A 24,440-nucleotide genomic window follows, 5' to 3' on the forward strand; every position below is an offset into this window, starting at 1 on the left:
GAAAGCTCAATGGATTCTAGAGGAATACTTTGGGATGTTTTATCGTCACTTTCGAATGATCAGAGTGGGTTCTGTAATGAGCGAGCTACAAAGTATGAGACGCTAAGTCAAAAATGTGAGGGATATGCATACATACCATTAGCGCACACAAAGGGTGGGTTTTGGGGTTCAAACCCCCCCTAAAGCTAATAACCTCAAATACAATCTGTATCTTAAAGCTAAGAATCCAGCTCTCAGGGAAATTATAAGAAAGATTTATTATAATTTCTGTTGCTTGAAAAAGCGCTTTGCTTTTGCTGTAAATTTTCATGCGGGAAGAAACATACGAGCATTTTTTTTCTTGAGAGCTGCAAACTGATTTAAGAAATTTTGGTAGAAGAAAATTTCTTTTCCATTTCTCATCCGTCGTTTTATATGAATTTTTCGTTTTTCTTGAGAGTTCAGTTAATTTTTTCGGTATTTGAAATATTAAAAAAATTTAGCAATCGTGAAAAATCACCATCTCTATCGAAAACCAGAAACCGAAAAAAATGAACATAGAAGTGCAAAAATTCATGGAATCAATAAATTTATTTTTACTGACTCTTTTTTTTAATTTTTTATTAGATTCTTTTGAAAGTTGAGCGCATCTTGAGTTTATAGAACTTTTTATTAAACAAGTAGTTTTTAAGGAAAGAACACAACCGACTTCAATTCTCATATTCAAATTTAGAGGTACCGTTAATTTCTTCATGATCCAATCATCGGATCTCTAAAACAAATTACGGGACGAACCTTGAGGTCCTATCTTTCTAACAAAACAAGGATTATTGAAAATGGTTCACGTGGTCCAAAGTTATGTATTCCGGCGAGATGATAACATCCCTTTTTTTTGAAGTCGGTTAAAAGCGTTTGAGTTCTGTTAATCTGTAAATAAAGTGCAGTTTATGAATTTTAAAACGTTTATTTATTTATTACATACTGTACATAAAACTTGCATAAATGTATTTTAAAGAGGGTATTATCTGAAGCAAATTTTCAGTATATTCCGGTGATATATCTTCAGAAATATAAAACCCCCCCTAAAATATATTCCTGGGTGCGCCCCTGATACATACTATATGAAATAGGGAATCAAAACAATTTCTGTGATAAATCAAGTAAGTAAAATACATATCTGTGGACTTTTGACAAAGCAACTTCTCTCGAGTGAGGCCATTTTCTCTTCAAAGCAATAATTAATTGAGTTCTCGAATGATATTTTTATATTTAGCCATTAATAGGAGAGTTCAAGGTGATAACTTAATGGAAGTTAAATAAAAATGTCAAATTTTTAAATGCAAGTTTCTTATAATTTTCTCTAAATTCCGAACTACAGAAAGCACAGAGGTTGTTTGGTCAAAAGTCCACAAATACGTATCTTTGGTAATCAAAACGATGGCGCTACCAACATCCATACAAATTTTGACTCTTTTGTTGCTATTTTTTTTGGCCAAACTTGAAGAAAGAATTTATAAATATAATTAAGGTAATATAATTTTATTATCGGCCTTTGATGTTGATGTGAGTTGATGTAAAGTCAGTGACTAAAAAGCTAACACATCCACATCTGTACACAAACACCAATATTTTGGTATTAAAATTTGTTTGTTGGTCATTCACATTTACATACTTCGGCGAACACCACCACCCCCACACCAATTTTCTCACGCCCATCGTGAACTGTATTTGTCCATTGCGAAAATTTGTAAAAAAAAAACGGATACGATAAACTTTACACAGATTTGATGTATGTATGTATGTCAATCAAAGTTGTGTGAAAATACCTGTTAGGTCGCCGCGTTGTTCCACCTGCACCTGAGAACGGCCGCATGTATAAACATATTTACATACCTGCATGTATGGGTGCATATGAATTTGTGCGAATAAACAATTTAAATGAGCCGCAGGCATCAAGAATGAAGACCGTTGCGAAATTTATGTAAATACAATTACAGATTGCACTCATACATTGTGGTTTTATGAACTCTTACATTTGCTTTTTGTGTTTTTTTCTTGTTTATTGTTGCGCTCATAGAATCATTTATTGCGCAATTCAATTTGATGCACAATTTATGGACTCACTTATGAATATCGCACCTAATGTCCACCAATTGCGATGTGATCATCAGCACTAAAGCACACTCGAGCTCCAACAGAGTTATAAATTTTGAATGATTAAAGTAGGCTTTGCTCAGCTACCAAGCAATGGAATGGGCGGGGGCAGACGACGCAGGGGACCAGCGCATCGCCGTTGGTGAATCGCACGGCAGCCTTTTGCAATTAATATGCAGTAAATGTGCATATGGAAAATGTTGTATGTGACGAGTGGGTGTGTCTATGGTTCGGAATTAATTTGCAATCGAATTAGTAATGCATACCAAAGTAACAAAGTACATACTTGCAAACATATGTATGTGCATACATACATACAGTGACGAACAAAAGTATTAGCACACTGAATTTTTCGCAATATATGCAAAGTTTTTTACTCTAATTTATTTTCGATAATTTTTCATAAAAATATAGTACATTTTACACCCAAAAAACATAAAAACAGAATCTCTAAACTTTGTGCAAAACTCAGGAGAATTCATTAAATTTGCAACTTTTTATTCCGATTTTTTAGAAAAATTCTAGGTAAGCAGTTTTATAGCCCATTCAAATTTAGTATTACCAAAAATCAATACGATTTTCTAGCAACTTGAAACTTGCACTTTGTTATAATAAATTTGAATGGGCTATAAAACTGCATACTTGGAATTTTTCTAGAAAATCTGAATAAAAATCTGCAAATTAGTGTGTAAATTTAATGAATTTTCCTGAGTTTTGCACAAAGTTTAGATATTTTATTATTATGTTTTCTGGTGTAGAATGAACAATATTTTTACAAAAAAAATTTTCAAAAATAAATTAGATAAAAAAATTTGCATATATCGCGAAAAATTCACTGTGCCAATACTTCTGTTCGGCACTGTACATACTGTGACTCAAAGAAATGTAAATTTTTTTTTTTTTTTAATATTTGTATTGTTTTTCGAGCTGAATATTTATTATTATTGTTGGGGATAGAGTACTGCGACCTTAAGGTCTATTGTGCCCGAGCTGAATATTTAGAACAATTTTGAGCATGCAGTTTTATAGCCGATACAGTTCTAGTGTAATTGAGTGCGGCTAAAAAATCGCTTTGATTTTTGATAATCTTTTTTGGTGACTGCTCTTGCGGATTTTTTTATATATATATGGTTTTTTTTTTTATATATTTTGTATAAAGTTTGAAACTTTGATTTATATGGTTTTGGTTAAAGCTTGGACGGTATTTTTTTATTGAAAAATAACAAAAAATATTTTGCTCCAAAAACAATACGAATATTTAAAAGAAATCACCACTTGGTCATTTGTTTGAGTCACTGTATGTGGGTAATGCATAGCATCTTACCAAAGTGGGCGCGCTGGTGAACGAAGTACATACATATCTACATAGTTTTTCAATACACACATACATACATATGTATGTATTTAAATGCATCTGAAAGCGGTTTTGTTCGCTTGCCACTGCAGTATAGGAAAATTTTCCGATTTGACAGATTATATTTACATAAATTTGCATAACAATCGGAACTGTTGTAATCCGCATTACGTGTAGTTGCATAAACAAAAAAAAATAATTAAATAACTATTCGATTTAACATGTGACGGGTGGGTATGCTGCTAGGTCTAGGTCTTTTTTTTTTTGCTCTGTTTTCGACGTTGGTGAAGATAATTCAGGGATATTAGTTTTCCAAGCCCGAAGAGGGCTAACCGCTTGCCAATTTATTAAGCAGCATTTGCATGAGGCGATTTTTAGATACAATTTACACAGGCGATTTGTTTTGAGGCGATATGGAATAGCTTAGAAAATCGTCTCGAAAATCGCGCCGTGTAAATGCTGCTTTATAGGCCGTTTAGAAAAATTTACCCTTTGCCGATTCCATCACTTAACTAATAGTTGGCAAACATTTGCCGTTAATTAATATTGCGAAGAAATCCGTCTGGGCCTTTGTACCTTTGTAATCCTTACTTAAAAGTTTGGTGACGTCAAAAAATTCTGTAAGCCGTTGTTTTTGATCTCTGAATATATGTACTTCGCCAATGCCTTTTTCGGTTAAAATCTAAAGTCCTGTCATTGGGTTCTCCGATCACATGACGCCGTAAATTGCTTAATATCTGTTTTTTAAAATTTTTAATTTCAAGTTTCTTGTTTACCTAGCAACAAAAACTGTGTTTACACATTGAATTAGATTAATGTGCAAATAATAGTTATAAATTGGGAACAATAGCAGTGCAAACATGGCGAATCTTCGTGCAAACAAATACATACTTGCGTGCCCGCAAATGTAGTAAGACCTCAATTACTGATTACAAAATGCGCAATTATTGTAGGCACAATTGTAAATACAAATCAAATGATCATTGCTTATTGTACTACAATTCTAATAACAACAAAATAACAAAGGCAATAAAAAAACCATTCAATCACGAGTAAATAAAGTTGACTTAATAACTAATAGAATTATTTGAGCAGCTAATAAAATAAATCAAACATAAAATAGAAACCTAAAGCTGAGCATTAAAAAAGCAAATCTTTATAAATATTATTGAAATAATTTAAAGATCTGATTTTTTACTGTTCGGGGAAAAAATTAATGGCAAATATAGTCCTGAGCAACTTTAATAATTACATTAGACTTTTGCTAAGTGATTGACCGAGCTTTTCCTCCAATTTGTGGTGGTTGGTGTACGTCTTGATGTTGTTTGCAAAAATGGAGGGACCTACAGTTTTAGGCCGCCTCCGAATGGCAAATGGATTTTATGAGCAGCTTTTTCTTCATGACAGAAATGCAAGTAGGGATGAAACGCTACCATGCAGGTATCGATACTTTTACTTGGATGTATTTAGTATCGAAAGAAAGTATCGATACTTGGAAAATATCGGATCTAAAGTATCGATACCTACTCATATCGATACTTTTGGCTATGAATGTATTCCGTATGAACTAAATAAGTTAAATTTATTTTTTTTTTTTTTAAGTCATAAGTTGACGGTTACCTGGTTTGATCGAAAATGAGTTCAGCTCAGTACAAAAAATTCCAATTTTCGCTGGCCAATAAGCAGCCATGAAGAACAAGGCGGTTAGGAATAATAACAGTGGTGGAAAAATTGCCGAAGCCAAATCTGCCTTAGTACCGGATTTCGATACGAGTATTTGTACTTGGTTCAAAAGTATCGATACTAAAATTACTTGGTATCGAACGAAATGTATCGAGTATGTACTTGTATTTACTCGTATCGTTTCATCCCTAAATGTAAGGACAGCTGTTTCAGCTTTGCACAAATATATATTTTGAATTTGATAAAGCTCATCCCAGAAAATCACACATAACGGTACAGTCAATTTCTTCACTAATGCAAGTTATGTAGTTAAAATTGTACTGCAACTCTAGTCGCCGCGGCTTAAGCTCACTTTTTTTTATGCATGAGGTCCGTCCGTCCACTATGCCAGCACATTTATGCTTGTATTTACATTTATATGGGGGGGGGGGCATACCAGATTGCACTGCTGGGCCTACTTGCCACCATAAAATGAACTCAAATCGAGTGCAATTGTTTTTCTTGTGCTTGATCACCCGAATATTTAATAAACGCTTAGGTACATATTTTCCTTGATAAGCCTGTGATTTTGTTTTGATTGTGTTGACTGATAAGAATGTAAAGTAAGTTGCTTGACCTGACCGGCTCCTACCAGTTTTTGTTGACGGCAACAAAATGCATTTATGCATGCGTGTGAATGCATGTAAATATGCGCGCTTGGAATGTGCTGATAAGCGGCCAGCTGTCAGTAAAATAGTCACGCAGACAGAGACTAATCAGCGTCAATGTTTTGAATTATGGATGAATGCACTGGGGATAGTCTGGGGCTTTAGGGTGGGGGTCAATACATATATATGTATGTAGATAGGGAACTATGCATCTCTTTTAACTACAAATTATACATATTGATAGGACGGATACATATGGAAGCAGAACAATAATCTTTGCATAGAACATTTTTGTTACAGAAATTTGAGGGTTTTTCAATTTTACTTAGAAACCCGTTACTACTATTTGCTCTCGCAGATCTTGTTTTCAAAGTTTCCTAACTAAATGCAGGTGCTCATATTTGAAGTGTTTACATTTTATAAAAAAAAAAAAAATGCATTGTTTGTCAAAAAGTTTCCGCATTTGTTAGATAGTAATACAATAATACAATAAACAGAAGTGGTAAACAATTATGTTGCTCTTGGAAAAGTTGTAAATGTGTCACTGCATTTTTTTTCGCTGCTACTAAGCCTCCATCTAATTATAATTACGCGATCTTAAAAATATGACTAGTAATTATAAAATAATCAAATGATTGCTGTTTTACAACAACACGCCGCCACCCCCATCAAACCTCTTTCAATTTTCAAGCGCATGCAAAAAAAGCCATATCCGCTTTTCGATTTGCTGTACACTCGCTCAAAACTAAGCAACTAAGTAAGTCATCAGCCAGTATTTCTATTTAAGTGAATTTGACGGTACATTTTCTGTTTTTCAAGTCACCTACTAACTACTCCACAAACGAGCATAACGACGTTTTTTTCTTCGTTCGCTTGGGCCTCGTTTGCACCGTAAATGCAATTATAAACTGAAGTGGAACTCAATTGCATGCCGAGGCATTGGTTGGTTGACAGTCAAACGCAGAAATAACCTGTGTCGCTGCAGAGCCACCATCTACAGTTGCGATAAAAATAATAGTACATGCAGTGGTCGAAAATATTATAGCCGCACCACATGTTGACAGGTTTCAACAATTAAGTTTTTTTTTGTTATTTCTTTATTTTTTAATAATAATAATCCCAACGGCGGAAACTCGTTTCCTTACCTGCCCATCCGCATGACGTACGGAACCATTTTTTTTTAAATTTTCGCGCCGAGTCACGAAAGGCAGAAGTTTGTTAAGTGTCGAGATCTAAGGGCCAATTTCAAATGAATATTTAAATGGCACTTAAGTTTAATTGTGGATTGTTGTTTAAATGCCATTTTGACTTTCGTTGGGTTTCAGATCAACTTTGTTTAAATATGCCAAACAATTGGCAGCACTGCTGCCTGTTCCTTGAAATTGTTGTTGCATTCGCTTGTTTGTTTACATTTTGTGCTGAATAGCTGACTGTTTTTTGGTGGGATTTGGTGGGATTGATTAAACAACCTACCAATCAATCTTGGTTGTTTGGTACAAACACAGGGGGTTGCATATCTCATATTTATATAGCCAATATTGGCCATTTAAGTGCAGATTAAATGTATGATCTGAAAATGAATAGTGGAAGTTAATCAACAATCTCTACTTAAATAGGCCATCTGAAATTGGGCCTAAAACTGTTCAGCTACAGAACCAAATTCATCAGCTGATTTTATGTTGAAAAGCGAATCAGATATACATATCAAACGTGCTGGAATGAGAGTTAGCATAAGCAACAGAGTGGCTCGTGTAATTCAAAATTAGTTTTACAAGTTTTCAATAGGGGACAAGAGAGGGAACAGTAATGTTAACTTCACCTAGAAGAAGCGGACTTGAAATTGAGCCTGCCAGTAATTTTCCCTGCGACTGACAAGTATGGGAAGATTAATAAGTTTTAATCGGTTCGTATAAGGCGGAAGGTTGTATTGAGAATCCCAACGGAAATTTCTATCTTGCCTGAGTAAATTGGGTTCCAAACCACCGAACAATATTCCAGAATCGGTCTAACTAATGTTGTAAACAGGGTTTAGTTATCTTTTTACCATCGTTTGACAAATGCAAGTACACCTTTATCCTTGTTGACTGTCGCATTAATGTGAAGATTAAAATTATGCTTAGGATCCATTGTGATTCCAAGGTCCACAAAATTGTATACCCGTTCCAGGTTATGGTTACCTATTTTATAAGAAACAGGCTGAACAGCTCTTCGCGAGAAGCACATTTTTTACATTTCTTAAGATTTAGAGATTCTTTTTTTTTTTAAATATAGTCCATTCTTTAGCGAAAACCGTGCAAATCCAGGTTTCAAACTGTGCAATTTTAAAAAATAAAATAAATAAACTTCCGTAAAAATTTCGATCTTTTTATTGAATTCTAGTTTTTGTCACACAATATCTTCGACAAAAATTCTAAAAAATCAACGGTGCATATATTAAAAAAAAAGTAGGTGCGTGGAGTTGCCCAATATCTACATATTTCTTTCAGCGAGGTAATGATTAAAAGAGGGTTAAACCAAATAGTACGCGTAGCGTACAAATCTGATGATTCCCCATACAGCTGATTTGCCATCTGACTTTTATACAGTTATTTTGTTCGCCACTGTACACAGTGCATGTATATATGTACATATGACTGAATGTGATCTAAAAAGGTTGACAGTCAACGAGCCCAGCTTATGGTTAGACTTTTTATTTGCACTCCTCCTGGTTTCTCTCCATTACAGGCCCGCCCGCATCCCCCTTTTTCTTGCTGACGACTTACGACGCGATCTGTCACAGCTGCATGAATTTGCCTCTTCAAGCGTCGTTGTACATCTACGACGCTGGTTGTGGCTTTTTGCTATTGTTTTTGTCATTGTTACTATTTTATTGATGTTGTACATATAAATGAGTGTAATAGGCGAGCGAGCGACGACATGACAACCTTGTAAATGAATTTTCTTGACCTATAGCTCACTGGCACCGGTGCAAATGTTGTTGTTAGTGTAAATTTACTTGTATTTGATCGGAATTTTTTGTTGTTGTTTGCCGGTTTGCAAAGCGCGAATTGATATAAGAACACAAGGCACATGTATGTACATATATGTATACATGAATATATATGTATGTACGTAGACGGCTTCAGGTGGGTGTGTGAATCTGTAGGGGAAGAAACAAGGGCCGCCATAGTTGATCCACGAGACACCCCCTTGACAGAGGAAAAGGTGAGAGTAATGAAAATGTTATAAATAAATTGTCATATATCTATTTTATACTTGCTTACACATATGTATTGTTAGTATACATTGTATTTGTTGTTTATTATCTATGAGGCCGAAGTAAGTGAACAGTAAGTTTACAACGGAACTGAGACTTATGTAGACGGAGTACATTTCTCTGATGGGCGCCCTGTATGGACTTATGTAATGAAACCCGAACTCGGTTGAAAACTGGGCCGCCAGCTGCGGTTAGGCGTCAGCATTAAAATCCCAAATTTTCAACTTCCCTCAATCCCAGGAAACACCATTTTGGTTCCAGACCAAAGCGATACCTCAGAAAACTTCTAAGCTGGTGAACTGGCAAGACAGATCAATTTAGAGTGGTTGTAACCGGGCCAGATTTAGTATGTTGCTGTGGCTGTGGGGTGTCGTCTAATAGACTCAGCGAGCGTTGAGCGAAAACCTTGGAATGCAAGGCTGCTAAGACCGACCCCTAGGACACCGGTAATCGTAGGCGGCCTAAGGAGTTCTTAAAATGAAATAAGCTGCTGCGTCTCTCGATACTGATCTTAACTGACCATTGTGTCATCTTAAGCCCAAGTGAAATCAGCTGAACAACTGCGTTATTAGGCTCCAAAGAATGCTTGAAGCTCGATCTCTGTCTCACAATCGAGAAGCCTTCCGGAATAGGGATTAGCCACTTGCGGAGCATTGTTGTGAACTCGTAGCGATTTTCTACAATTAGTTCTTTTAAACCATGATGACTGACAAACGACAAGGTGGGTGGCTTCTTTGGGACAAGCTCTAGATTTGCTATGTTGGCTGAAGTGTTGATCTCACCTGGAGATTATCAGCAACAATTGAATGAAATATAAATCAGGGACCAAATAGTTATAAGTTTTATCGCAAAATGTTTGCTCCATACAGTTATTAGATGAAAAACTGATAATATACAGTTCTTCTCCATCTGCATATCCATCTTCATCAATATCCTTCTTCGGCGAAATGCAAATTATTTCTCATCTAATAACTGTTATCAAACAACTTTTTCGTTAATTTTCAGAATTCGAGCAACGTTTTCAATTTGTAAGCTCAAAATAGAAGAAGTTTTCCATTTCCATCGCTCCCCGAAACACTAAAAATTCGTTAAGAAGTCCTGCTTACATTCTACTATGCCTTATAAGTAAAGTTGTGAAGTTTTCGTATGGGAAAACGCATCTTCCGAATACAAAGTGCAATACTTTAGCGAATTATGCAAAAAATTAATATTTAAGCGCTAATCAGCTAATTGATCACGATATTTGCTTGCCGAAAATTTCGACCGCTTACCAAACTAAATACAGCGGTTATACATACGTCAATATGCATAAAAGTATTAAGTAAATAATGTATAACTTATACATGCGTATATGTATGAAATTTGTGTATATTTATGTGCTTGTTGCATCGGTTCTCCCAACAAAATTCATCGATCATCAGCGATCGCACGACGCGTGCTGGCGCGCTCGCAAAAATGTCAGCCGCTTCGGGTGTGAACCTTTTACTTTAATGTTAATAAAAAATAAATATAAACAAGCGCAATGGAACATAAATAGCAAAGGCGATTGTGGTCATAGGTTGGGTAGGTCCAAGTATAGTAATGAAAAATGCACTAAAACCCAAAATAAGGTTTAGCCACTAATGATTTTATTTTTTTTTTCGGTTTTGGACATTACTCCGGACCCCAAAGCTCCAAGATACTAACACATATGCACATATACAATAAAATTTCCAGATATTTTTTTTTTACACAAACTGCTATATATGTCTTCTTAAAAAACTGGTGATCTATGTAGATACTTATGATGATTTCGTTTCTACCAAAAAGTTTTGCCTTTTGATTGCCCCTTTCTCTTTTCGTGTTCGATTCTAAACTAAAGGAAAAGGGCGAGCAATTTGTGTGTTCGTTTCTTAAAATGTCGCACATTTTGCATCGGGGAAGGGCAACATTTTTTGGAAGAAATGAAATCACCAGTGTTAGTGTTTCCCAATGAGTTTTTCATTCGTTTTTTTTTCGATTTCTATTGGAAATTAATATTATGTATATCCAATGCTCGTGCCGCTGTTGATTTATGTATGTACATAAGCTGATACCTATTATTCATCGAATATTTCTGTTTTCTTTGTATTTTCTTCATCTTTGTTTTTGTATCTCCTTTGATTTTGTCATTCCCTTTTCGCGCTTGGGTATTTCGCTTTTTGGCATCGGAAAATTTTCTTGTAAAAAATAAATAGCCTCTTGTTGATCACATTTCGTATCTTTGTTTGGCTTTATTCCAAAAATATTTTTAAATTCAAATATTTTGCAATATACATACATATGTACATGTATGTGTTTACGTATGATAATTTAGCTGCTTAAAAACAGTAATAAAAAGTTGTTGATATTCCGTACGCCTCGTTCAAATAGGTCAGTCGCAAATTTTTAGCCAGCTCAATGTCATATTGAAGTCGGAATTTTCACGTGTCAATAGGTGTGTGTGTGTGTGGAAATCTGCACATATAGATGCGATCTGTACATACAGATGCAATGAAATTCAATGTGATATTGTCTGCAAATTATGTTTATTTATTTATTTTTGATAATTTTAATTTAAAATATAATTCAATCTATAACAGAAACAACAGTAATGCAATTTTCAAAGCTTGCACAAATTGCAAAAAAAAAAACATTAATCAAGCTTCAAAAAATTTTCCTCAAAATTTCAAAATTTTTTAGTTAGAATATTTAGAAAATTTCCGGGTATGCAGTTTTTTAGCCCATTAAATGCAAGTTAGAAGTCGGTAAAAGTTACCGTTCTTTTTTTTCATGTAAAAAAATTTTTATCATGTATTATATGGAAGAAAATGTACAACACACTCGACAAAAAAAATTCTAAAAAAATCAACGGCGATTTTTAGCGACTTCTAACTTGCACTTTATTGAATGGGCTACAAAACTGCATACCCCAAAAATTTCTACTTTAAACGACGATATGTGTCTTTTTGGCTAATATATGCGGCCGGTCAGGCAATGCTTATCCTGTGCACGCGTGACGTTTAAAATTGTTGGGTAAAAAAAATGTTAATGGGCACTTACATATCGTCGTTTAAAGTACAAAATCGCGTATCAACAAAATGCAAAAGCGCGTATGTGAGGTTGCACAAATTATTTTCTAGAGTGTAAAAACACTCATATTTCAAAATAATTCTCTTTTTTATGAAGTAATCGAATTTCTGGCTAGTTAATTTCAGAACGAATGACGATATGTATATATGTATCGGTGAATCATAAAAGTTCTCGACTTTAGTTCTTCATTTTCTGCTGTCGCATTCTAGGAACTATTCACGGTGGAATAATAACAAGGTGTTGTCAGTTACTTAACCTCACTTTTTCGGCAGGTCTATTCCGGTCAGGCATTTTAAAGTACTAGAAAAGGTATTAATTATATACTACTTTTAATCCGTTGGTGCATACTATTTCAAATTAAATGTAGAAAAATGTTTAATTACAGGCTTATAAGCCAGGGCATGAAAAGTGATAGCTATTTCGGAAATCACCACATTTCCTCATCAGACTTCTTTCAGTAGGATTTGAACCGCCGATCCCACTGACTCAGCCAGCTGCCTACGCACTGTGCTAAGTTCGAAATAGCTATCACTTCTACAATTTTCTTCAAATTATTGTTGCTTTTCCACAGTAAGTTTTTCATTAAAAAACGGCCTCAAGCTTAATAAAAATTGTTGAATATAAATCCATCAATTTCAAATATTAATATCGTTCTGAAAACACCAAGTTCTTTAAAAATCGCGATAAAACGAATTACTGGAAATGGAACATTTTAGATACTATTTCCCAACGAATAGTAGTATAAAAATAAAGATCGGCAGCACTGAAAATAAGCATGCCGATCTTGTCAAAATTACAACAAACACGTCGCTACTGACAACACCTTGTTTTTATTCCACCATGGGAACTATTATGCGAAGTGCTCAGCGGCATACAGTCTTCATTCAGGGCTTAGTATCCGATACCTACTCCAATAGAATGTTATAACTAAGTAATGCTGCTACTAGAGCCCCGCCCTCCATCCCCCTATTCTTTATTTAGTTTCTAATAGGCTAATCTATTTCATTTCTACATTATTTATCAGGTATTATTTTTTCATTCCAGAGGAAGAAGCGTATCATTGCTTAGCGGCACTTGTGGGCAGCAAGGATAAAGTATTTATAAAGCAAACCAAACTACAGCATGAAGTCACCTGGAAAACGGTGATGCAAATTGCCAAAAAGCACAGCGTAAGTGTAAAAAAAAACTTATTCGCTTATAAAAGAAAATATGTTCGAGTATAGCAGTAAGATCCAAAAATATGCAACATACAAACTAGTGATCCTCTTCTTTCTAAAGATATGCTTAGAAGTCGACATTAGAAATCTAGGCTACTAAAATTAGGCTATGCTTATCCTTACTATGTTGGATTAACATTTCGCGCCACTTGCTTAGGCAAAACTATTACAAACGCGTTGCATACTTTTGTGCGTTGATTATAAAACGATTGTTCTCGATTGTTAATACGTTTCTAGTGTATCGAAATTCTACGATTATTCACTCATTTATTCTCATCTACTCCACACAGAAAAGTGCCGTAAACTATTTTCAACGGATCTGCCCTGGCGTTAAACTGGAACGCGTCTTCATGGATTGGTGCTGGTGGATATTAGCTGGTCTACCATTTCAGCATCTCGTACGAATTATGGATTGCTACTTCCACGAGGGCATCAAGGTGCTGTATCGTGTTGCGCTCGTCATAATCAATCTCTTCCACAAAGAGTGTCAATCCAACAACGAATGGAGTCCAGATAATATCAAAAATGACATTGGTAATGCGTTGATCAAATTCTGCAAGAAGATACCAGTGTCACCAACGAAATTATTGCATGCCGCATTTAGTATTAGGGGACTGAGGTGAGTGTGTGTGTAACTAACATTCGAATGAAAAGAAATTATTTAATCTAATTTTGTACTTCTTCCTATTGCAGTTCCACATATATCTCTAGAATATTTATGAAGACTGAAATGATACTAAAGAGCCGTTCCGTATTGAATAGCGGGTCGAAGCAATTAGTTAAGTCGCGATCCAGTGATAATTTGCCATCGAGTCAATCACAAGTCAATATACAAATGATGTCGCACACATTGACCATACGTGAGGTGAGTTGCCGAACGCATGCTTGTTGTGAAAATACAACTAATAAACTTAGAAATTCAAAAACTATACTAAATAAAAATTTAGGAGCTATTAAGGAGCAAAAAAAAAACAAAATCCCAAGAATCTGAATTTAACAGAAACAACTAAAAATTTCTTTATATTTCATTTCCAAAACAATTATTTTCAAGCCATTAACTTTCGAATCCTTTAACAAGCTTTTCTCAATGCTGAGGAATTGCATAAAGTATTACTCTTGCCCCTTTCCTTATTTCCATTTGTCATTTGCCATTTCTCTTTTATTTATTTTTTTTTCGATCAAAACAATCTCGACTGTGCTTTTAGTACACTTTTCGCTACTCTTATTAAATTGTTCCTACCCATTGTAGCTGTTTTTGCATATCCTCTAGTTTGTTTACACGTTCGCCTCTTTCATTTGGGTATTTAGAAAAACTACTTGAATTGTTTTTCTTTCATAAGCAAGCATAAGCTTTTATATTCAGCTTAGTATAATTTTAAGCTGCGTTAATAATTAGAAAATTAAATGTTAAGTAAGCTTAAGTTTAGTCATTAATCAAACTTTGTCAAATATGTGCGCACAATGGGCTTAAATGAGATGTAGCAATATGCATTTTGATATGTTCCTTCCATCCTGAATTGTATACGCGGGTATTATTTTCCCAGAGTAAAAAATTGTTTATTGGCTGGCCAGACGGTAAAAAATAATGTGGAAAAAATTTCACATTCTGGCCAGTCAGTAGATTTAGAATTTTTGATATGATTTCACGGCGCAAAGCTGCGGGTTTAAGCCATGAGTAGTTCTATTGGCTCTGCTGGATGATGCAAGATGACAGCAGCAGGCATAACCTTAACATGCGAGGCTTGTCATTTGAGGAATTGAAATTTCCCTTTTGAAAATTCCCAGTAATGCCTCATGTTCAGCCACTATACGTTCCCACGTCAGTCATGTCTGCCCAACCGGAACGACCCTAATTTATATCTGGCTAGGATGACAGATGATAACAAAAAAAAAAAATGACGCTAAATTTGCTTTAAAAACAAGGTTAGATATAGCACTTTTATGGCGAAAAATTTAACAACACCTCTACCAATTCCAGTGAATAGTACTCATTTAATTAATTTTGTAAATTTTTTCATTCAAAGCTTCGCTGTCGGCCATAAGTGGCCTTCTCCTGATCTCTTAAAGCGATAGGCCTTCCGTGCTCGACGTAATACCAATTTAACTTTGCTCCATACACACCGCGACACGCGTGCTTTCTTAAAGAAAAAACTTCTCGTCAGCTTCCGAATAGTAGAGTTATTGGAAGGTCGTGATTTATAAGACTCCCACATTTTGCTGACTGTTTTTATGGCAATTCAATTAAATGTTGATATTGGCTGCTTGAGTTTCCAAATATTAGTCGCATTAGTCAAACATTTCCAGGTAGAAATAAAGTAGTAGTAAAGTAGGATAAGTGGAAAGTTCATCGCAAAATTTTTAAACATTTCTACAAAATAAATTTTTGTTTTCTAAGACTAATAAAATGATGATGGAAATGCCAAGTAAAGTCAAGTCCTTCTCCACTTGGTCTTTCCACTTGGTCATCCTCTGCTACCACCGGCCAAATTTCCACTAGGCACTGAAATCACAAAAACTGTATGCCATTTAAAAAAAATGCCATGTGGAAATGAACTTAATGACTATTTTTTTTTAGCGCAATAACGTGATTATTTTTTAATGCCCAACTTTGTCATATGTCATGTTTGCCATTTAATGCCTAGTGGAAATCCAGCATTATAGAAAATGTAGCATTTAAAAAAAAAGAAAACAGAAAAGGGCCACGAATCCATACTTAAAATCCGAGGCTAGAGCAAAAATATAACTGCTTAATCTAGCCTCAGAAACACTGCCCAAAAACTCTTTTATATATTACTAAAACAACAATAACAGCCACTATTAATTACCTATCTGAGCTAACTACGTTCTTGGACTCCCAGTGGCCTTGAACCAAATGCAATGGACAGATCGGTAATATTTGCTGTGGTAATATATAACTTTAGACAAAAAAATTGTGACGCTAGCATCAGTTCTAATCCCCCGTTTTTATTTCTTCCAAAGTGATTTCTAATTTCGGAAAGCAATCTCTGCCCAGTAAACTCCGGCCACTACCAGTAATCACTCAAAACCCTTATGTGAGGTATGTTTCCCCTAATTTATCTGTGTACAGGTCATTTCGAATTCATTTTCGAATCAACACCAAAAAGCATTCCAGCCCACTCTCTTAAACTAGCTTTTCCTGTAATTCTCCCCATATCGGCTTTTGCTCTTCTCAAAAACCTTCTATTTACTTGTGCGCACATAGATTTGTATTGTTCAGTTTTAGTTTTAATCAACACGTAGTTTAAGAAAAACATTAAGAAAGAGCAATACTGATTTACATATATATATATAGATACACAATAGCAACGACAACAACAACACCCATAACAAGTATCGTATTAAAATTTGATTTTTATCTTGTTTTTTCATTTCATTTACTTTCTCTCATATGTAACTCTCTCTCTCACGCGACTCGCGACTCGCAACTCGCAAAATGCCGAAATGTGCATTCAAACATTTTAGCGATTGTACACCGAGACCTGTCGCAATTTGGTATGGGACACTCAAAATAAGTTTTATTATCAAAACATACAGATTCGAATTTTGTAAAAAAAGAACGAACACAATAAACAAACGTAATCTTAGTTTTTAAGTGCTGCTAAAAGTGCAAATGCAAAGCTGGTTCTACTACTTGTTGTATGCTATATTTATTTAATATTTTTTTTTGAGTTGGATTGCAATTTCAGTTCTTTTTTTAATTTTCTGTTTATGTTTGCCTTTGAGTTTTGTGGCCGTTTTGGTTGTGTCTTCTGCTGGCTTGTTTGCTTGCGATGATTTGTCGGTGTTGCAGCTTTGTTTTTTTTTTTGTTTTTTAATGTTTTGTTGGTTGGTTCCAGGCTGCTGCTATGCTGCGTACACGCCTACTTGTTCGGTATGTGTGTGTACGTGTGTATGCAGACGCATTTATGCTTTCCCTAAACTTTTTTCTTTAAATTTAGCTATTTGCTAATTTCTTCCAGCTTTTGCTAAAAATGTCTACACTTTTTGTCGTTTTGCTTACCTCCTATCGCCTCCTCACCACTTAACTTATCTATTTGTCTGCATTTTCTTGCGCTCTTTGTCCACACAAATCCTGCAATAGAGTCATGATTTTAGTTTTCTCTCATTTCTCCACATTTCAACTGGCGAAAATGGCATGATATGTCAATTGTTTTTAGTTCTCAATTGCTAAATCGTTTCGAGATTGTTTCAATACTGTATTATTTTTTTTTTAACTCAAGTGTTTTATGAAAACATTGTATTTGTTATTTGGCAACAAGGAAAGGACTGAAGTTTTGTTGTGATTTACTATATTAAATTTATTGGTTTATTGATTGGCTGAAATTTGATGTGCAAAATTTATTGAAAATTGTGTAAAACTTTTCTTAACTAAAACAAATTGAAACAGTACCAATACATTTAATTGTACTTTCTTTTTCTCTTTTTGAAATGCTGCCACAAAAAATGTGAATAAATCTCTCTCTCTCTCTCTCGCTCTCCCCTACTGCCAACAAATTATTTCCAAATTTTGGCAACATGCGATTAAATAATTTCGTTTTCAAACAAAAAAAATTTATCTTTTTTTTATGTTTGTTCCGAAAATAATTCCTGTTTTCCAAATTCGGCCTACACCTTTCGTTGTAAAAATATCCATCACTTTTCCTATGATTTCCTTTGTATTCGACTTCCAATCCTTTGTGTTTTTGTTTTTCATTGCCTTAAAAATTCTGCAACCCATTTCCTTCTGTTCGAAAGGGTGAAAAATCGCCCGGCCACAGAGCAGTCGCAATGGGCGTTTATCCCATACACAATCTAAAGAGTCTAGTTTGCTCCGGCGAAGATGTAAGTGTGATTTTTGTAAATTTATATAAACAAAAATAAAGAAAACCGCTATTCAAGTTGGTATAAAGTGGACGTTTTTAAAACACATTTATGTAATGGAAAATCTCAATGTAACACAATTTTGCTTAGTGTTTGAATGATTCACTTCTTTTGTTAAGTAAAAATCGAATCAATGCGTATTTCTTTATAAAACATTCGATGTATTTAAATTAAATGATTGGTGGAAGTCATCGCCGTGTTTTATTGCACCGCTCGTTCGCATCATCTCACCAAAATGTGATTTTTACTTTGATTTTTTTTGTTTGAATGTTTTCGATAATCTCAGCATTCAAATTGAAATATATATGCACATATATGTGTATGTATGTATGCACATATATATTTTCAAATTAGCTGGTCAATTTGACAATTTTATAACAAAAAACCAAACGGGTCTGGAAGAAAATACTAGTCGATTAAGAAAACTATCCTGAATAATATATCCAAAAAGTACTATCCAGATTCTAATCTAAAGATGAGCAAGAAAATAACAATCCTGTAAAGTGTTTCCCTAATCTATTTTTCAACTCGATAGATTCAGTAACTTTGAGAAGAATTTTACGAATCCGTTCAAATACTGTTTGAAATATATATCGGGATAACAAAGTAAACGAATATAAACTAGATTTGTGTACTCTTCGGGTTCTATCCGTTTGCGCGAATATCCGAACGGATATCTGGATATTCGAATATACGGATAGTTCCAGCACTAATTTGTAGATTATTTTGTTACTGAGCGAGAATAATTGTATTTTTTAGAAATCAAGTAAAGTAACAGTACAAATTGTAATGTTACAGGTAAGATTTGTTGCCATGAAGCGAAACAAACTTTCCATTTTGGTCAAATTAGGAAGCGACACAAAGCAAATACGTACTTATGCACTTTTTGGCATAACTTTACTTTTTATCGCATCAAAAAACACAAACAAATAGTACGGTACTTCCAAGATTGAACTACAAACCATACAAATAAAAACTACAATAAAATCACACAAACATCAACAACAAACCTTATTAAAAAATTATAATAGTCATGGCGTCAATCCGATTCAAAACGCTAGTCAACACAAAACATCGAGGCACATTAGATAAAAAAACATATACATATACATATAAAAATAGTTTCAAATGCACATACATACTTACGTGTAATCATAAAGGCGTACCTGCTATTTGCATTTTAAATTTGCAATATGCATTTTAGTATTCTCATTTAGGATGTTAGCAATTATTGAAGTTTTTGCTTAAGTACCCCTTGGATGTTTTTACAGCCGATACTATTTTGTAATTAATGTTGTACGATTTCTTTTGATTTCCGATAACCATTACTATGTATATCGTTTTACTTTCTTTTTTTTAAAGAAAGGAATTTTATTGTATACATACATATATTTTTCTTTCTGATCTGAGTTGCATGACTCTTTGTATACTAAATAGTTAATTTCTTTTCTAAAGTGTTGTGTTTGCGATGAATCTGTTTAATTGCTCAAGAAAGATTTCAATTGAATAAAAAAATTATTAATCAGTTACTATAAAAAATTCACCTTATTATATTTAGAAAATGTTTATGAAATTTTTAATTTCGTATAATTTAATTGAGTGTTCGAAATCTTGTATTTTGTAAGTATGTATGATTAATACTAAACAACTTGTTTTGTTTCTATTTAATTGCGTGTATGGCTACTACTTTTGTTTTTGTTTAAATTTACACTCAAACGCTTTACTTTACAAATAGTAAAAAACCTCGAACTCCAAAAATACGCCAAACTAATAATTTCTCCGCCTGCATCTTCTCAGCTCTTTACACTCTGGTCATGGCTGCCCGTCAGAATAACAATGTATCAGCCGGTACTGCTCTATACCACAGAGGAACATGGCTGCTCGCTGACTACTTTCTATGTGCGCGTGGAGCAACATGAGCCTACGTTAATGATGATCAAAACGTGCAATAATGAGGTAAGCAAATGACAAAAAAAAAAAAAAACTGCAACAAAATTAAATGGAAGTTTCACTCAAACACACTCTCTCCAATTACAGGTCTTCGGCGCCTACTGCTCATCGCGTTGGTTTGAACGCAATGTCAAAGACGACAAGGGCCAACGACAGGCCTACTTTGGCACCGGCGAAACCTTCCTCTTCTCGCTCTACCCAGAACGTGCCAAATACCCATGGGTTGGCATTGAAAATGAAAAGGATTTGGGGCATGCGTCGGAGCTATTCATGGCAGCCGATTCAAAAATGATTACCATTGGTGGCGGGTAAATAAATTCCTCTACAAATACGAAAAAAAAACAAAAAATACTATCTGTGGACTACCTAGTTGTGCGGCTTTGACTTTGTTTCTTAAAAATCGTTAGCTGTTTGAGGGGACCTTTTCTGTTAAAAAGATCACAGATATACTTTGCACATCTTTATCCTTTTTTTTTTAATCACTCCTTTCTTTTTCCAACAGTGAGGGCCAAGCCATTTGGATGGATGAGAATATACGTTTTGGCAAAACAGACAGCTGCAAGACATTCAACAATCCGCCGCTTTGTCCCTCTGGAGATTTCGAAATACGTGTGCTTGAAGTATATGGATTTGATGGTATTTAAGCGAATGGACGCATACACAAACATCTAAACAGAAAAAAAGAAATCATACACACCTTCCGACAAAGAATGTGCCACATATTTGTAAAGCATTTGTTGCTCGCAAAGGCTCAAATGAGGCGCTAAAGCGTTTAGCAACGTGCTTCTGTATTTTGTTTGTTTTCCTCCTGCCGCGAAGACAATGAGAGTTCAGTGTGAAACTCTTTGAATGCTTAACATGAAAATAAAGTTAAAAGAAAAGCAATGAAAAAGCTTAATGCTTATGCAGCACTCGCCAAAGAGCCGCTGGCACGAATTTCAAGCCAACTAAACCAGATTGGAAGCATATAAAAATTATTTCATTCAAAAATGCCCGCCGAAAAGTCTTCTATTGATGATGATGATGATGTTGATGATGATGATGGGACATGTCCAGGAGCACAGATTGGCGTGAAATGTTCAAGGCGCAGTATTTTTCGTATAATTATACTTCATATATATAACTATATACATACATACATATATGCATTATTATAAAGTAATTCTCGTGGCTGAAATGCCAACGCACTATTTGATGAGTGTTATTATGCCTATTACTATATAGTTGTAATAATCATTTATATACATATACATACACATATTGTTGTAGAATACAGCAGCATAAAACGGATAAAATACTCTATATAGGCGTGGTAAAAAGAAGAAAAAAAATGCAAAAACTAAAACTTTGTTTAGATGTATAGAAAAATGAAATGAAGTTGGAATAAAAACGCATGGCGTTGACAAACAAACAGTACATACATCCCGACATAAAAAATGATTGCGTAAAAATTGTACATGTTGGAAAATTTTTTGATAGCTTGCAGTGCAGTGGAGCTTGAGCAAGCGTAGTAAATAACAGTTATAGAGAAATGCGGCAAATGGATGTGTAATAATACAAACCCACACACAAACATATATATGTATAAACATGTGCTCATGAATATGACGTTAATCTTGAAGTTTAGTAATACATACATACAAGTAAGTTTAGCAGCTAAGCACCGAGTCTCTAAACATTGAGGGTTGTGCTTCATAAAATCATAACACTTGTTGGTATTTTGTTATATTGAAATTCTTTTTTGTTTCAAATTTTCCAAGCATTTGCCAAACGAAATTAGTGCATATTAGGTAGGAGAAAATAATTTCTGGCGTGAACTCCGTTAACTTTAATGTTTTTGTTTTGTACATCTTATAATTTACAGAAACCGGTATTGATTTGTATAATGTCACAGGTGACCCTGAACAGCTATCACGAATAGATGCATATCAAATTAATTATGTAGCTAGATCACTGAATAAGACGTGAATGTTTGAGGAGAAGTTAAAGCCAAAAAGCAACAAGGTGAAAAGAAACGTAGAATCGAAGAGTGAATTTTGTTTTCCAAATATGAACTTTTGTATGGTATGATTAAATTTGATTTATTTATAATTGCTTACATTTTGTTATAATCCTTCGCGCTAGAATTAATCAATGTTCGATACCACAGCAGATATGTTTATACTTCAAGCTAATGCTATGCATTTAGAAAAGCTACGCGGTAACTTCATTTAAAGTTGGTAAACGTTTTCAAAGCGTCTAAAGTGTTAGTTACCTTATTATAATATTCTTTTTTAGAGCTTCATATGATTTAACTTCCGTTTATGATTTCGAATTTTCGGCTTCTTTTAGTAACCGGTTCTGAAATTTTGAGTTGCATGAGTTTACCAAATGCATTGATAATTGGCATTTACGCCTGTTAAAAGAGCTCTGATAAATCCTTTGATTTTTGATTTCTACCTTAAAGTGGCATTCGATTGAGTGATGACAGCGGGAGAAGGAGAAATAGGAGCGCCGAAGTGTGCTAATTGCTGTTGAGAAGGTATCTATGCATTGCGTGAAGTATAATCATGTCTATGTTTCTTGTGCAATGTATGTTAAGTATGCCATAACTACTGAACCTTAAATCTGGGGTTGGAAAACATTTAAACGCTGGCATCGTCACATTTCGATGAAAAGCAGAGAAGGGCAATTGTTAAGAAGGAAGGCAATTAATTTCGAACTGATCATTATAATTTCTTTTGTATTGTTTTTTTTTATTCACGCTAAAGAATATAGTTTTAATTTTACTTCGTTTCATCACTCTTTCTGTTCTATGTAATTACGGATGCTATTTCTGAATTACAATGTAAGGAATTGTCAAGAAAATATTGAATTGTATTATTTATTTGTACTTTTAAGATGCGTAATTTTTTATGACAGATAATTTCGTGGCTTTTAATTTCATGGTTGTTAGTTGATTACTTTTTTTTTATGTACGATATGGAAGATAAGATTGAAATGCTAATTACTTTTGAGAATTTGCATTGAAATGAACTGCTCAATTTTTTCGAGCACATTAAGAAATATAAGTATATAACACAAAATATGTACGATACCTATACTAACTAATAGGTATTGTAAATATGTATGTATTGATGATAACTGTACTAAATTCTGCATTAATAAATTTGTATAATAATGAATTATAGGCATATAAACCAGTCCACTTTGCGCTAACCGACAATGAATATTAATACTAGATATATTTATGTACGACAACAAACGAGGAACATACATTAAAAAAAAACAATAATTTTCTGTAGATTACTAAGCGTTTAAGAGATTTACTTTATAGACATTAGTGAATATATATATTAGTGTAAAACGAGAATAAGTTATTATCTGTGGTCTTTGTTATTGTTCAGACAAAAAAACCCTAATCCTGCACAGACATTCTATAGCACTTTAAATAACACTCTATATAATATGTTGAAAAAAGCAAACAAGCAGCGTATTTTTAAACCAAGTGAACCGTCAAGAAAAGATCAATTTGCATTGATAATGAGTGCCTGTAAGAAGGGTAATTGAAATCGCAAGTTTTTTATCTGACAAATTGCTCTATAAAAATCCAACTTGCTGGCCACAAATTTTCAGTTAGCAGCGCTCGTTCTATATATTTAATTGACTGTCGACACCCTGCTTATCATTTTAAAAATTTATTTAAAGTTTTTTCTGTTGACCCATTGCACTTGGTTCTTTTTTACCTCACTTTTATTAGCTTGGGATGTAACTATATAGCATTTATGCGCCTACACGAAGCAGCGATTTCCGTTCTCAAGTTACATACCTGATGACAGTACGAATTGTAATTGCTTTAAATTTCCATTCTTAAAGTAACCTGATGACAGTACGAGTGGAAATTATGGAAAGCGAGTTTTTAGTTTTTAAACTATAATGTTTTTTTTTCTATCCTTATTTATTTGCTTTGTAAATATTTGCGCACAATTTTTAATTGATCTCATTTCTGTATGTCTGTTGGTAAATTTAAAGTGCACCTCTCTAGCTGTAGGTTTGTAGTTTGAGAGTGAAATGAAGATGTAAGAAAATAAGATTAGCAGCTAAACATTCATTGCAATAAAGCAAAATGTGACTGTTTGTCTTGTAATGCTTATGTGGTTAATATAATTTAAGCGAACAAATTTTAAACGAACTAAATTTAATTTTTCACATCTTTTAAATCCGGTGCACTTTATGTATTATTTATGTTT

At 34.1% G+C, this 24,440-nt stretch overlaps 1 protein-coding gene across 11 annotated transcripts in view; it reads left to right on the forward strand.

Moving 5' to 3' along the window:
- LOC118741400 (GTPase-activating protein skywalker) overlaps positions 1-24,079 on the forward strand; it is a 223,776-nt gene extending 199,697 nt beyond the window's left edge. For 6 of the 11 annotated variants that reach the window (XM_036473359.1, XM_036473361.1, XM_036473362.1 and 3 more), the window contains 7 exons: positions 13,208-13,332; positions 13,671-13,999; positions 14,074-14,245; positions 18,136-18,222; positions 20,059-20,217; positions 20,299-20,519; positions 20,714-24,079. In XM_036473359.1, coding sequence (XP_036329252.1) covers positions 13,208-13,332; positions 13,671-13,999; positions 14,074-14,245; positions 18,136-18,222; positions 20,059-20,217; positions 20,299-20,519; positions 20,714-20,855 — 1,235 coding nt within the window. In that variant the 3' untranslated portion in view covers positions 20,856-24,079. Of the gene's footprint in view, positions 1-13,207; positions 13,333-13,670; positions 14,000-14,073; positions 14,246-16,863; positions 16,894-18,135; positions 18,223-20,058; positions 20,218-20,298; positions 20,520-20,713 lie in introns of all 11 variants that reach the window. The other 5 variants (XM_036473366.1, XM_036473365.1, XM_036473368.1 and 2 more) reach the window with 3 other exon arrangements.
- Positions 24,080-24,440: the final 361 nt, after the last annotated feature.

Source organism: Rhagoletis pomonella, unplaced genomic scaffold, assembly GCF_013731165.1.
Source record: "Rhagoletis pomonella isolate Grant_MI unplaced genomic scaffold, Rhpom_1.0 Rhpom_scaffold_00006, whole genome shotgun sequence".
Classification (NCBI taxonomy): domain Eukaryota; kingdom Metazoa; phylum Arthropoda; class Insecta; order Diptera; family Tephritidae; genus Rhagoletis; species Rhagoletis pomonella.